Source organism: Pseudophryne corroboree, chromosome 2, assembly GCF_028390025.1.
Source record: "Pseudophryne corroboree isolate aPseCor3 chromosome 2, aPseCor3.hap2, whole genome shotgun sequence".
In the NCBI taxonomy this organism is placed as follows: Eukaryota; Metazoa; Chordata; class Amphibia; order Anura; family Myobatrachidae; genus Pseudophryne; species Pseudophryne corroboree.
The window spans coordinates 884,689,097-884,705,241 of NC_086445.1; the positions used below are offsets into that span (position 1 = coordinate 884,689,097).

Here is a 16,145-nt window from a genome sequence, read left to right on the forward strand (position 1 = left end):
TTGCATAGTTGCCTACCTGACCCTCTCCATGAGGAGAAAATGCTCTGTTCCTGGACTTTCCTGGTAATGTTTGATTGACTGTGGTGAGCTAGGTAATTGATAAGAAAGGTGTTTCACCACAGGTGATGGCAATCGAACATTACCAGGAAAGTCCAGGAACAGAGCATTTTCTCCCTCATGGAGAGGGTCATGTAGGCAAGTATGCTGCATTGTTCATTCATTACCTCTATACTTGCATACCCTCCAACATGACCCGCCCCACTAGGTACAAAATGCTCTGCTCCTGGACTTCCCTCTTAATTTATGATTGCCATCACCTGTAAAGAAACAGCTTTCTTATCAAATAACTAGTTCAACACAGGTGATGGAAATCATACATTAAGAGGGAAGTCCAGAAACAGAGCATTTTGTACCTAGTGGGGCGGGTCATGTTGGAGGGTCTGTACTTGTCTGTCTGTCCTTTTCCTGTTGTTCATCTTTTCCCTCTTTTCAGGGACGCTGCAGACCTTGTGGTGCAAGGACAGGGGAAATTTGAAGATCTAATTGTGTGTTCCCATGAAATTGCTGCAAGTACTGCTCAGCTTGTGGCAGCTTCTAAGGTATGGCCTGAGCACTGTTACTCATACTTGCCTACCTGACCCTCTCCATGAGGGAGAAAATGCTCTGTTCCTGGACTTTCCTGGTAATGTATGATTGCCATCACCTGTGGTGAAACACTTTTCTTATCAATTAAGTAGCTCACCACAGGTGATGGGATTCATACATTACCAGGAAAGTCCAGGAACAGAGCATTTTCTCCTCATGGAGAGGGTCAGGTAGGCAAGTATGCTGTTACTGTGTGAGATAACTTGAACCAAGTGCAATTATTTTTCATTAGAAAACATTGGTAAAAAGCTTGATATTGTTACTGAGTTCAATATGGTCATACAGTATTTTTCACCAGAACCCTCAGAATTGTCTTCATTAAAAAATTTGCCACATTCATATTAACAAGTCTTCATCAGCCATAGAAACATAGAAACATAGAATTTGTCGGCAGATAAGAACCACTTGGCCCATCTAGTCTGCCCCTTTTTTTTTTTTATATATTATTTTTTTTATCACTAACCTTATTTGATCCTTATTTCTTTGTAAGGATATCCTTATGTCTATCCCATGCATGTTTAAATTGCTCTACTGTCTTAGCCTCTACCACCTCTGATGGGAGGCTATTCCACTTGTCCACTACCCTTTCTGTGAAATAATTTTTCCGCAAATTTCCCCTGAACCTCCCACCCTCCAGTCTCAGTGCATGTCCTCGTGTCCTATTGCTTCTCTTCATTTGGAGAATGTTTCCCTCCTGGACTTTGTTAAAACCCTTCATATATTTGAAAGTTTCTATCATGTCCCCCCTTTCTCTTCTCTGCTCCAAACTATACATATTGAGATTTCTTAGTCTTTCTGGGTATGTTTTGTGATGTAGGCCATGCACCATTTTAGTTGCCCTCCTTTGTACAGTTTCTAATGTATTAATATCCTTTTGAAGATATGGCCTCCAGAACTGAATACAGTATTCTAGATGAGGCCGTACCAATGACCTATACAGTGGCATTATTACTTCTTTCTTTCTGCTGCTGATTCCTCTCCCAATGCAGCCAAGCATCTGACTAGCCTTCCTCATTGCCTTGTTACATTGCTTACCTGCCTTTAAGTCATCTGAAATAGTGACTCCTAGATCCCTTTCCTCCTCAGTAGTTTCCAGTATAGTGCCATTAATACTGTATTTAGCTTTAGGATTTTTGAGACCCAAGTGCATGATTTTGCATTTTTTGGCATTAAACTGTAATTGCCAGACTCTTGACCATTCCTCTAGTCTACCTAGATCCTCAATCATTTGTTTTACCCCACCTGGTGTGTCTACCCTGTTGCATACCTTTGTGTCATCTGCAAAAAGGCATACTTTCCCTTTAATCCCATTTGCAATGTCACCAATAAAGATATTGAAAAGCACTGGTCCAAGTACAGATCCCTGGGGTACTCCACTGGTAACATTTCCCTCCTGTGAATGCACTCCATTTACCACAACTCTCTGTTTTCTATCCTTCAACCAAGATCTTATCCATTCAATAATCCTAATATCCAATCCCAAACTTTCAAGTTTATTTAGCAGTCTGCGATGTGGAACTGTGTCAAAAGCCTTACTAAAGTCAAGATAAGCTATATCCATGGCTCCACCTTTATCCATCACTTTAGTCACACAATCAAAAAAGTCAATAAGATTTGTTTGACATGATCTTCCCCCAGTGAATCTATGCTGTTTGGGATCCAGTAAATTGCCGGATTTGAGATGATCTACAACTCTTTCTTTTAAGAGTGTTTCCATCAATTTCCCTACTACTGATGTAAGACTCACTGGTCTGTAGTTGTTTGCCTCTTCCTTGCTTCCACTTTTGTGCAGTGGGACTACGTTTGCTCTTTTCCAGTCCCCTGGAATTTCTCCTGTAGCTAATGACTGGTTGAATAATTCTGTCAATGGTGCTACCAGCACCTCTTTAAGTTCTTTTAGTATCCTTGGATGTATCCCATCTGGCCCCATAGATTTGTCCACTTTCAGCTTTGAGAGTTCTGTTAGGACCTTCTCCTCTGTAAATGTACTTGTTTCATTTTCCTGAATATCCCTGCAACTTAACTGTGGCCCCTTCCCCTCTCTTTCAGTAGTAAATACTGAGCAAAAATAATCATTAAGATGATCTGCTATTAAATTGTCTCCCTCAACAAGATTCCCAGTGTCCGTCTTTAGTTTTATAATTCCGCCTTTTGTTTTTCTTTTTTCGCTTATATACCTAAAAAAAGTTTTGCCTCCTTTACCCACTGACTGGGCCATTTTCTCCTCAGCTTGTGCCTTTGCACATCTGATTACCTTCTTTGTCTCCTTCTGTCTAACAAGATATATCTTTTTGTCTTCATTATTTTGTGTCTGCTTATATTTCCTAAAAGCCATCTTTTTTGCTCTCACAATATTTGCTACTTCTTTTGCAAACCACACTGGCTTCCTTTTCCTTGTGTTTTTCCTAACAGTTTTGATACAAAGGTCTGTTGCCTTCAATATTGCACATTTGAATGTTTTCCACCTCTCCTGCACTGTTTCCAAGTTCCTCCACTCTGCCAAAGAATCGCTTACACATTTTCCCATCCCTACAAAATCAGCCTTCCTAAAATCCAACACCTTTGTTTTTGTATGGGACGAGTCAGTCTCTGTCTTAATGCTGAACCATACTGCTTGATGATCACTGGATCCGAGGTTTTCACCCACTTTTACGTCTGATAATCTGTCTCCATTTGTAAGTATTAAGTCTAATATTGCGTCTTTCCGAGTGGGCTCCCTCACCAATTGGTGGAGGGATGCTCCCTGAAGGGAATTTAAAATGTTCCTACTTCTAGTGGAACTAGCAACAGACACCTCCCAGTTTACATCAGGAAGATTAAAGTCTCCCATGATTATTACCTCTCCTTTTAATGCCATTTTCTCTATCGTCCTAAGTGGATGCTGGGGTTCCTGAAAGGACCATGGGGAATAGCGGCTCCGCAGGAGACAGGATAGCGGCTCCGCAGGAGACAGGGCACAAAAAAGTAAAGCTTTACTAGGTCAGGTGGTGTGCACTGGCTCCTCCCCCTATGACCCTCCTCCAGACTCCAGTTAGATTTTGTGCCCGAACGAGAAGGGTGCAATCTAGGTGGCTCTCCTAAAGAGCTGCTTAGAGAAAGTTTAGTTTAGGTTTTTTTCTTTACAGTGAGTCCTGCTGGCAACAGGATCACTGCAACGTGGGACTTAGGGGGAAAGTAGTAAACTCACCTGCATGCAGAGTGGATTTGCTGCTTGGCTACTGGACACCATTAGCTCCAGAGGGATCGAACACAGGCCCAGCCGTGGAGTCCGGTCCCGGAGCCGCGCCGCCGACCCCCTTGCAGATGCTGAAGCGTGAAGAGGTCCGGAAACCGGCGGCTGAAGACTCCTCAGTCTTCATAAGGTAGCGCACAGCACTGCAGCTGTGCGCCATTTTCCTCTCAGCACACTTCACTGGGCAGTCACTGAGGGTGCAGAGCGCTGGGGGGGGGCGCTCTGAGAGGCAAATATAAACCTTATACAAGGCTAAAAATACCTCACATATAGCCCATAGGGGCTATATGGAGATATTTAACCCCTGCCTGACTGGAAAAATAGCGGGAGAAGAACCCGCCGAAAAAGGGGCGGGGCCTATCTCCTCAGCACACGGCGCCATTTTCTGTCACAGCTCCGCTGGTCAGAACGGCTCCCAGGTCTCTCCCCTGCACTGCACTACAGAAACAGGGTAAAACAGAGAGGGGGGGCACATTAATGGCTATATATATATATATTAAAGCAGCTATAAGGGAGCACTTAATATAAGGATATCCCTTGTATATATAGCGCTTTGTGGTGTGTGCTGGCAGACTCTCCCTCTGTCTCCCCAAAAGGGCTAGTGGGTCCTGTCTTCATTAGAGCATTCCCTGTGAGTTTGCGGTGTGTGTCGGTACGTGGTGTCGACATGTATGAGGACGATATTGGTGTGGAGGCGGAGCAATTGCCAAATATGCAGATGTCACCCCCCAGGGGGTCGACACCAGAATGGATGCCTTTATTTGTGGAATTACGTGATAGTTTATCTTCCCTTAAACAGTCAGTTGAGGACATGAGGCGGCCGGACAATCAATTAATGCCTGTCCAGGCGCCTCAAACACCGTCAGGGGCTGTAAAACGCCCTTTGCCTCAGTCGGTCGACACAGACCCAGACACGGGCACTGATTCCAGTGACGACGGTAGAAATTCAAACGTATTTTCCAGTAGGGCCACACGTTATATGATTTTGGCAATGAAGGAGACGTTACATTTAGCTGATACTACAGATACCGTAAAACAGGGTATTATGTATGGTGTGAAAAAACTACAAACAGTTTTTCCTGAATCAGAAGAATTAAATGACGTGTGTGATGAAGCGTGGGTTGCTCCTGATAAAAAGTTGATAATTTCAAAAAAGTTATTGGCATTATACCCTTTCCCGCCAGAGGTTAGGGCGCGCTGGGAAACACCCCCTAAGGTGGACAAGGCGCTCACACGCTTATCCAAACAAGTGGCGTTACCCTCTCCTGAGACGGCCGCACTTAAGGATCCATCAGATAGAAAGATGGAAGTTATTCAAAAGAATATATACACACATGCAGGTGTTATACTACGACCAGCTATAGCAACTGCCTGGATGTGCAGTGCTGGAGTAGTTTGGTCAGAATCCCTGATTGAAAATATTGATACCCTAGATAGGGACAATGTTTTACTGTCGTTAGAACAAATAAAGGATGCATTTATTTATATGCGTGATGCACAGAGGGATATTTGCACACTGGCATCTCGGGTGAGTGCTATGTCCATTTCAGCCAGAAGAGCCTTATGGACACGACAGTGGACAGGCGATGCGGATTCAAAACGTCACATGGAGGTTTTGCCGTATAAAGGGGAGGAGTTATTTGGAGTTGGTCTATCAGAAGAGAAAGGCACCGACCTTTCAACCGCAGCCTTTTCGCTCCTACAAAAATAAGAGAGCAAAGGGCTTGTCGTACCTGCCACGAGGCAGAGGAAGAGGGAAGAGACACCAACAGGCAGCTCCTTCCCAGGAACAGAAGCCCTCCCCGGCTCCTGCAAAAACCTCAGCATGACGCTGGGGCCTCTCAAGCGGACTCGGGGACAGTGGGGGGCCGTCTCAAAAATTACAGCGCGCAGTGGGCTCACTCGCAGGTAGACCCCTGGATCCTGCAGATAATATCTCAGGGGTACAGGTTGGAATTAGAGACGGATCCTCCTCATCGTTTCCTGAAGTCTGCCTTACCAACCGTCTCTTCCGAAAGGGAGAGGGTGTTGGAAGCCATTCACAAGCTGTACGCTCAGCAGGTGATAGTCAAAGTACCCCTATTACAACAAGGAAAGGGGTATTATTCCACTCTATTTGTGGTACCGAAGCCGGATGGCTCGGTAAGGCCTATTCTAAATCTGAAGTCCTTGAACCTCTACATAAAAAAGTTCAAGTTCAAGATGGAGTCACTCAGAGCAGTGATAGCGAACCTGGAAGAAGGGGACTTTATGGTATCCTTGGACATCAAGGATGCGTATCTACACGTTCCGATTTACCCCGCACACCAGGGGTACCTCAGGTTCATTGTTCAAAACTGTCACTATCAGTTTCAGACGCTGCCGTTCGGATTGTCCACGGCACCTCGGATCTTTACCAAGGTAATGGCCGAGATGATGATTCTTCTTCGAAGAAAAGGCGTATTAGTTATCCCATACTTGGACGATCTCCTAATAAGGGCAAGGTCCAGAGAACAGCTGGAGACAGCTTTAGCACTATCTCAAGAGGTGCTAAGACAACACGGGTGGATTCTGAATATTCCAAAATCCCATTTAATCCCGACAACTCGTCTGCTGTTCCTAGGAATGATTCTGGACACGGTTCAGAAAAAGGTTTTCCTTCCAGAGGAAAAAGCCAAGGAGTTATCCGATCTGGTCAGGAACCTCCTAAAACCAGGAAAAGTGTCAGTACATCAATGCACAAGAGTCCTGGGAAAAATGGTGGCTTCTTACGAAGCAATTCCATTCGGCAGATTCCATGCAAGAATATTCCAAAGGGATCTGTTGGACAAATGGTCAGGGTCGCATCTGCAGATGCACCTGCGAATAACCCTGTCACCAAAGACAAGGGTGTCACTTCTGTGGTGGTTGCAGAAGGCTCACCTATTAGAAGGCCGCAGATTCGGCATTCAGGATTGGATCCTGGTGACCACGGACGCCAGCCTGAGAGGCTGGGGAGCAGTCACACAAGGAAGAAACTTCCAGGGAGTATGGACGAGTCTGGAAAAGTCTCTTCACATAAACATTCTGGAACTAAGAGCAATCTACAATGCTCTAAGCCAGGCGGAACTTCTCCTGCAAGGAAAGCCGGTGTTGATTCAGTCGGACAACATCACGGCGGTCGCCCATGTAAACAGGCAGGGCGGCACAAGAAGCAGGAGTGCAATGGCAGAAGCTGCCAAGATTCTTCGCTGGGCGGAGAATCACGTGATAGCACTGTCAGCAGTGTTCATCCCGGGCGTGGACAACTGGGAAGCAGACTTCCTCAGCAGACACGATCTTCATCCGGGAGAGTGGGGTCTACATCCAGAAGTCTTCAACATGTTAATAGACCGTTGGGAAAGACCAATTGTAGACATGATGGCGTCTCGCCTCAACAAGAAACTGGACAAATATTGCGCCAGGTCAAGAGATCCACAGGCAATAGCTGTGGACGCACTGGTAACTCCTTGGGTGTACCAGTCAGTGTATGTGTTTCCTCCTCTGCCGCTCATACCAAAGGTATTGAAGATCATACGGCAAAGAAGAGTAAGAACAATACTAGTGGTTCCGGATTGGCCGAGAAGGACTTGGTATCCGGAACTTCAAGAGATGCTCACGGACGAACCGTGGCCTCTACCTCTGAGAAGGGACCTGCTACAGCAGGGTCCCTGTCTTTTTCAAGACTTACCGCGGCTGCGTTTGACGGCATGGCGGTTGAACGCCAGATCCTAAAAGGGAAAGGCATTCCAGAAGAAGTCATTCCTACCTTGATTAAGGCACGGAAGGAAGTCACCGTGAAACATTATCACCGCATTTGGCGAAAATATGTAGCGTGGTGCGAGGATCGGAGGGTTCCGACGGAGGAATTCCAACTGGGTCGTTTCCTACATTTCCTGCAATCAGGATTATCTATGGGTCTCAAATTGGGATCCATTAAGGTTCAAATTTCGGCCCTGTCAATATTCTTCCAAAAAGAATTGGCCTCTGTCCCTGAGGTCCAGACTTTTGTCAAGGGAGTACTGCATATACAGCCTCCTGTGGTGCCTCCGGTGGCACCGTGGGATCTAAATGTAGTTTTAGATTTCCTCAAATCCCATTGGTTTGAACCATTGAAAAAGGTGGATTTGAAATATCTCACATTGAAAGTGACTATGTTACTAGCCCTGGCCTCTGCCAGGAGAGTATCTGAATTGGCGGCTTTATCTTATAAAAGTCCTTATCTAATCTTCCATTCGGATAGGGCAGAACTGCGGACTCGTCCGCATTTTCTCCCTAAAGTGGTATCAGCATTTCATCTGAACCAACCTATTGTGGTGCCTGCGGCCACTAGCGACTTGGAGGACTCCAAGTTGTTGGACGTTGTCAGAGCCTTAAAAATATACATTGCAAGGACGGCTGGAGTCAGAAAATCTGACTCGCTGTTTATATTGTATGCACCCAACAAGTTGGGCGCACCTGCTTCTAAGCAGTCGATTGCTCGTTGGATTTGTAACACAATTCAACTTGCACATTCTGTGGCAGGCCTGCCACAGCCTAAAACTGTAAAAGCCCACTCCACAAGGAAGGTGGGCTCATCTTGGGCGGCTGCCCGAGGGGTCTCGGCATTACAACTCTGCCGAGCAGCTACGTGGTCGGGGGAGAACACGTTTGTAAAATTTTACAAATTTGATACCCTGGCAAAGGAGGACCTGGAGTTCTCTCATTCGGTGCTGCAGAGTCATCCGCACTCTCCCGCCCGTTTGGGAGCTTTGGTATAATCCCCATGGTCCTTTCAGGAACCCCAGCATCCACTTAGGACGATAGAGAAAATAAGAATTTACTTACCGATAATTCTATTTCTCGGAGTCCGTAGTGGATGCTGGGCGCCCATCCCAAGTGCGGATTATCTGCAATACTTGTACATAGTTATTGTTAACTAATTCGGGTTATTGTTAAGGAGCCATCTTTAAGAGGCCCTTTCTGTTGTCATACTGTTAACTGGGTTTAGATCACAAGTTGTACGGTGTGATTGGTGTGGCTGGTATGAGTCTTACCCGGGATTCAAAATGCCTCCCTTATTGTGTATGCTCGTCCGGGCACAGTACCTAACTGGAGTCTGGAGGAGGGTCATAGGGGGAGGAGCCAGTGCACACCACCTGACCTAGTAAAGCTTTACTTTTTTGTGCCCTGTCTCCTGCGGAGCCGCTATCCTGTCTCCTGCGGAGCCGCTATTCCCCATGGTCCTTTCAGGAACCCCAGCATCCACTACGGACTCCGAGAAATAGAATTATCGGTAAGTAAATTCTTATTTTAGTTATGTCCTGCAATAGGTTCTTGTCAAGTTCCTCTTCCTGACCTGGTGGCCTGTATATCACGCCAATACGAATAATCAACTTTTCCCCTGTTTCTATGGTCACCCAAAGGGCCTCAGTTTTTTCTTCAATACTTTGTATTAATGTAGTATTTATGGCATTTTTTACATACATTGCTACCCCTCCCCCGATTTTTCCAATTCTGTCCTTCCTAAACAAAGTATATCCCGGTATAGCTATGTCCCAGTCATGATTTTCATTGTACCATGACTCTGTAATTGCCACAATGTCTAGATCATCCCTTGTCATTATTGCAGTTAGTTCTGGGATTTTATTTCCTAAGCTCCTAGCATTTGCACACATAGCTTTTAGAGTTTTGTTTGTGCTTTTTCTGTTCCTAGCTATGTTCTTCTCTCTGCCTATTTTTATTTGGTTTTGATCTGAATTATCTTCTGTTGCTGTGGATATGCTTCCTATTCCCTTTGCCTGCAGAAACAATACCACATTATAGTCTTTATGGATTAATCAATGTGCTCTCTGATCTATATAGGTGAAGGCCGAGAAAAACAGTGCTAACTTGACAAGACTACAGCAGGCCTCAAAAGTTGTAAACCACAATGCTGCAGGTGTGGTGGCTTCTACAAAGTCCGTCAAGTCCCAGATTGAAGAAAAAGGCAAGTGGGATATTGTTTTTTTAACCTATGCTGCTTTGCTGCAAGTATAGTGCATTAATACTAACACGTGAGGGAGATTCATCAAACCTTCTAAAAATGAAAAGCAATAGCGACCAATCAGATTTCAGCTATCTAGTACATTCTATAAAATGATAGCTGTAATCTGATCAGTTGCTATGGGTAACACCTCGACATGTCTTTTTTACAAAGTTTGATAAATCTTTGCTTCAGTGTGTTGTAAACTATGCAAATTATTGGGGGGGATACTTCCTAAGTAAATCAAGTTCGAATTACAAATATTTCTAGTACGTCCTAGAGGATGCTGGGGACTCCGTAAGGACCATGGGGTATAGACGGGATCTGCAGGAAACATGGGCACACTATAAGACTTTGAATGGGTGTGAACTGGCTCCTCCCTCTATGCCCCTCCTCCAGACCTCAATTAGACTCTGTGCCCAGGAGTGACTGGACACACACTAGGGGAGCTCTACAGAGTTTCTCTAAAGACTTTATTGTTAGGTTTTTTATTTTCAGGGAGACCTGCTGGCTACAGGCTCCCTGCATCGTGGGACTGAGGGGAGAGAAGTCAGACCTACTTCTGCTTAGTTCAAGGGCTCTGCTTCTTAGGCTACTGGACACCATTAGCTCCAGAGGGTTCGATCACTTGGTTCGCCTAGCTGCTTGTTTCCTGAGCTGCGCCGTCAACCCCCTCACAGAAGCCAGAAGCAAGAAGCCGGGTGAGTATTAGAAGAACAGAAGACTTCAGTAACGGAGGTAAGCGCAGCGGTAGCGTTGCGCTCCATGCTCCCACACACCAACGGCACTCGCAGGGCGCTGGGGGGGAGCGCCCTGGGCAGCAAGTTACTGAGGGTCAAAACCGATGGCAAGAGATACATATTCGGTGCCTGGGCACCGGGTCCGATACCCCCGCCAGTATACAGCAGCGGCCGCCCTGCGCGCCATTGCTCCCACGCACCAACGGCTTTACAAGGGCGCAGGGGGGGGGGGGGGGGGGGCGCGCCCTGGGCAGCAATATAAACCTATTTGTGTGTGAAAAAGACATGTATACAGTGCATGGGCACTGTATACGGCCTCCGCCAGCATAAAAAAGTTATTTTAATAGATGGGCTGAAGCGCGCCGAGAAGGGATGGGGCTTAGCCTTCACAACAAGATTCAGCGCCATTTTCTCCATGTCCCCGCCAAAAGCATGTATATAGTACAAACGAGTGGGGGCACAGTGTTTTAGTGCTATATAGAAGGAAATACAGGTTAAGTATCCCATATCCAAATATTCCGAAATACGGAATATTCCGAAATACGGAATTTTTTGCGTGAGAGTGAGATAGTGAAACCTTTGTTTTTTGATGGCTCAATGTACACAAACTTTGTTTAATACACAAAGTTATTAAAAATATTGTATTAAATGACCTTCAGGCTGTGTGTATAAGGTGTATGTGAAACATAAATGCATTGTGTGAATGTCCATTAAACAAAGTGTGTGTACAAAGTTATTAAAAATATTCGCTAAAGTTACCTTCAGGCTGTGTGTATAAGGTGTATATGAAACATAAATGCATTCTGTGCTTAGCCTTGGGTCCCATCGACATGATATCTCATTATGGTATGCAATTATTCCAAAATACGGAAAAATCCGATATCCAAAATACCTCTGGTCCCAAGCATTTTGGATAAAGGATACTCAACCTGTATAGCACTATTGTAGATATTGGGCATGTAATCATTATTGTTGTGCATATATCTCTGTGTGTTCCCTGTCAGATATACCCACTATAGCTCTTTAGTCAACATATGTCGACATGCGTGAGTGCTCTGTCACAAACAGCTGTGGGGATCACTGTCGGCATCGCCGACACCTGTTGGTACGTGATTCGGTAGATGCAGTATCAGCAGGTCGGTAGTTGTATGCTTGTTAAAAGTAAACACTGTATGGGAGGCCCTGTCGGCACCAACTGGGTGTAAATTAACATGCTGTAACTGCCTTATGCCTGTATATATATTTATATGTATATGTATGGTACGGTTCCATGGGCCTGTAGCTCGAGCGCAGACATGGTAGTATATGTGGGGGAGTGTTATTAAAATTATTTATGTATACTTCCCTCGGACCCCTCGGGGTTGCAAGAATGTTATTTTGCCTGGTTACTACTCCCTGCTGTCGACGAATACTAGGTTTTCTGTCGACCATAATGTTTCCTGGTAGATCCACAACTAGGGCATTCAGTACATGGTCATACACATTCAGAACACATTAATGTCGCTAGGGACCCGACGGTTCCGGACAATCCGCTTATATGTATGTTTTATATATATATATATATTCCATTATGTATATTCATATTATGACTTATAATGAATGCTGAAGTAATTGTATTCCTTCTCATGTGCTGGTCGCTCTGTTGATAAAGCTCTAGGTCGGCCGTGACGAGTTGGTCTCAGATCCTCTCAAGGAGTCCGAATGTTTATTCTTTTCCTGCCGTGGATTGGATACTGTGAATGTCAACTCCTGGTCGACACGGGGCCCTGTCACAAAGGATCGTATACAGGAAGCTAAGTGATATTTTATTTCTATGCTTTGGTTTTATTTGCATTACATACACATGGGGGAGTGTTTGTATTCGGAAAGACATCCAATAGAATTACCCTAAAGAGAGAGGGGATGTTCCTTATGTTGGTTCTTCTCAGTGACGTGCGGTGAGGTCAGGGCCTGGGGAGGCACTGCAGCTAAACCCCCCCCCCCCCCACCGGAAAAAAAAAGTGCAGTCCCCCCACACCACTAAAACCAGCACCAGGCAGAACCAGCCAGGGGGGATAATGCCATAGCAGGGGAGACACTCAGTGTGGGGTCCCCCTGCCATGCCATTAAACACCCCCCAAACCAGTCAGCCCAGGGCTGGAATTCCTCGGAAAGTGGGGCCCCCAAAAAATCTAAATGGGGTCCCCCCTCCCGAGCAACAACCAGCACTGGGCTGATAGCCCAGTGGTGGGTGCGGGGTACATTGTATGCTAATACTGTTCTTTACAGGTGGCCTACAGATCCCAGCAAGCCTGCCCCAGCATGCTGGCACTTGGAGAACCACAAGTGCCAGCATGCCCGAACATAAAGGGCCCGCTGGCACCTGTAGTCCACCTGCAAAGAATAGTAATATTGTTCTTTACAGGTGGCCTACAGGTCCCAGCAAGCCTGCCCCAGCATGCTGGCACTTGGAGAACCACAAGTGCCAGCATGCCCGGACATAAAGGGCCCGCTGGCACCTGTAAAGAAAATATTGAAAAAAAAACACGACACATTCTTTAAAAAATCCTTTATTAAACTGGGTCTTCACCTGGGGGCGGCGGCCTTTAAGCTCTTTTGCATGGCCGCCGCCTTCCCAGGGCTTCCGGCGTCTTCACCTGGGGGGGCGCCACCTCCCCAGGGCTTCTGGGGTCTTCCTCCGGCGTCTTCACCTGGTGGGCGGCGGCTGCTAAGCTCTTTTGCATAGCCGCCGCCCATCCAGGACTTCCACGACGTCTTCACCTGGGAGGCGGCGGCCTTTAAGCTCTTTTGCATGGCCGCCGCCTTCCCAGGACTTCCAGCATCTTCACCTGGTGGGCGGCGGCTGCTAAGCTCTTTTGCATAGCCGCCACCCATCCAGGACTTCCACGGCGTCTTCAGTCTTTAGGAGCTCTTCTCCGCTCCTCCTCCGCCGTCGGACTGACAGCCGCTGCCTCGCGCTGACTTATATAAGTCAGCGGGAGGGGGCGGGGCGATGACGCTGCGAACAATGATTGGCTCGCGGCGGCCATCTTGAATTTAAAAAATGACGCTGAGGCGCCATTTTTGAAATGGGTACCGCTTCCGCTGCCAAACTCTGCACAAGGGGCCTGAAAGCCGCGTCCCGCCGCCGCTACCGCCGCCCGCCTCTCCGCCGCCAGCACCTCCGCCGCCTGGCCCACCGCATCCCGCACCTCCGCCGCCCGCACCTCCGCTGGTACCGACGCCCATACAGTGATTGACAGCGGATCCAGTGACGGATCCGCTGGCCAATCACTGTGGCTTCACTCACAGGGACGTGCTTTCATAGGTTGAAAGCACGTCCCTGTAGGAAAGCGGCACCACTAATGGTGCCGCTTTCACATGTTATTTCAATGGGCTTTTCCTGCCCATTGCTAGGCCCCGCCTGCGCCCGCCCCCCGCTCCCCATACCTTTCCCAATCACTACGGGAGGCACCACGATCGGTGCCTCCCAAACTGATTTTAACACATATAATGATAGGTAAAATAATAAAGAAGATACTTATGTGTCATAAGTATCTTCTTTGTATTATTTTACTCATTAATGACAGGGGAGGCACTGCCTCCCCTGCCTCCCCTGACTGCACGTCCCTGGTTCTTCTCTATAACATTGTGGCAGGCTGCCGTGCGTATACAGGAACCGCTGTCTGGGGATGCCTCAGTCCAGTCAATCTCGGCGGATACTGCTGGTAAATATAACTTCGTGAGTTAGTCTCCTTCACAACGGTTGGTGACGCATTCTTTTGTGGGATGCAGTCGTTTTAAACGGTTCGATACCGTTCTTTTTTCCTTTTCTGTGCAGACAGAGGAAGGTGAAAGGTAAGACTTCTGCAGCCTTGTTAGGTTTGCAGAAGCGGATGTCGTTTTCTGTTTCTACCACATCCACCACATGTCGCTGAGTCTGTCTGGCTGGAGCCCACTCCGGTGGGAACTCGTCTACTACTTTTCAGTCAGTCCGAGAATAGACTAGGACTTGTGAATTAATTATAGAATCCAAAGGGGGACATTCTGGCGTTTACAGATGTTTCCCCTCACTGATTTTTTCAAATAGATCTTGCCGTTTCCCCTCTGGAAGGGGAGGTAGTACGCGACGCCATACCAGAGGTGCGTCAGGTTCAGGGCATTGTCCTGCTGTCCCTGTTTAAAAAAAAAAAAGAAAACTAAGGGGTTTAAATGCGTCGTTCTCTGCATTCACATTACCTGGGTGGATATCCAGGATTGTCTGTGCCATTTCACCGGAGTGATGGCAGTAGGATGGTATTCTTTCAATAGTAAGAGCCATTGTTATTCTGTACCGGGACGCTCTCCTGATTAAGGTGAGGTCAAGACACAAGTGGTGCAAATCGTTGTTTTCTCTCGGACTGTTCTTCAGCACAGGGGAAGGCTGTTATTCCCAACGACGCAGGCGTCGGAGGTGGGTATCAGAGTAGATACGGAACGGTTGAAGTTCTGTGTGTTCCTGTGGAAAGAGATCTGAGGATCCGGAGTCGGATCAGATTTGCAGTGACAATCCATCAATATGTTTCGTTGATGAAGAAGATCGGTGCGGCCTAAGAGGCCTTTTCGGTGAGCAGGCCAAATGCCTGAGTGGTTTGCACGGGGCCAGTTGGAAATGTGGTCCGGGTCTCACCTGCGCATGCGCCGGAATATAATCCTAATGGCCAGCTTTTCGCTCCTGTGGTGTCGGCTCAGTTCTCACCTCCTAGAGGGACGAAGGTTCGGAATCCAGGATGAGATCCTGGTGTCCATGCATGCAGATCTCCGAGACTGGGGAGCAGTCCTTGCAAGGGGAAGTATTTCCAGAGGAAAAGGTCAACCTGGGAAGCTTGTCTGCCATAAGCTTTCTTGATTTAAGAGCTATTTTCAATGAACATGTGCTTAGTGATCTGCCCGGGTTAATTTTGTCGGACGACTTGACAGCAGTGGTGTAAGTAAGCTGCTAGGGCGGAACAAGGAGCAAAGCGGCAATGGCAGATGCCGAAAAAGTTTTCCGCTGGGTGGAAAGACTGGTAAACGCTATATTAGCAGTCTTTGTTCCGGATGGGAACGACGGGGAAATAGATTCCTCTGCAGACGCGATCTCCATCCGGGAGAAATACAGTCGTCATCGAGAATTTTCACTGAAGCGACAAGTCTTTGAGGAGTGCCTCAATTGGACATGTTGGCGTCTCGCCTCAACGAGAGATCTCAGAGATATTGTTCCAGGGCAGGGGACCCTCAAGCTATAGCAGTGGACGTCATCGGGACACCTTGGGTGTTTTCAGTCGGTCTACGTGTCCCCTCCGTTTTCACTCTTCTGAAGGTGTTAAACGTAAGAAGAACAAAGGCTCAGGTGATCCTCATTGTCCCGGTCTAAACAAGGAGGGCTTGGTATCCAGTTCTTCAGGATTTACTCATAGAAGATCCCTGGCCTCTTCCTCTACGTGAGGAACTGTTACAACAAGATCCGGGCGTGTATCAAGACTTACCGCGGCTGCGTTTGACGACGTGGCGGTTGAACGCCATATCC

General features: G+C 46.9%; 1 protein-coding gene across 1 annotated transcript in view; it reads left to right on the forward strand.

The window, feature by feature from the left end:
- Positions 1-16,145, forward strand: part of HIP1 (huntingtin interacting protein 1) — a 297,153-nt gene that overhangs the window by 266,758 nt on the left and 14,250 nt on the right. Inside the window, exons 26-27 of the mRNA XM_063955990.1 lie at positions 494-599; positions 9,719-9,842. Coding sequence (XP_063812060.1) covers positions 494-599; positions 9,719-9,842 — 230 coding nt within the window. The remainder of the gene's footprint in view (positions 1-493; positions 600-9,718; positions 9,843-16,145) is intronic.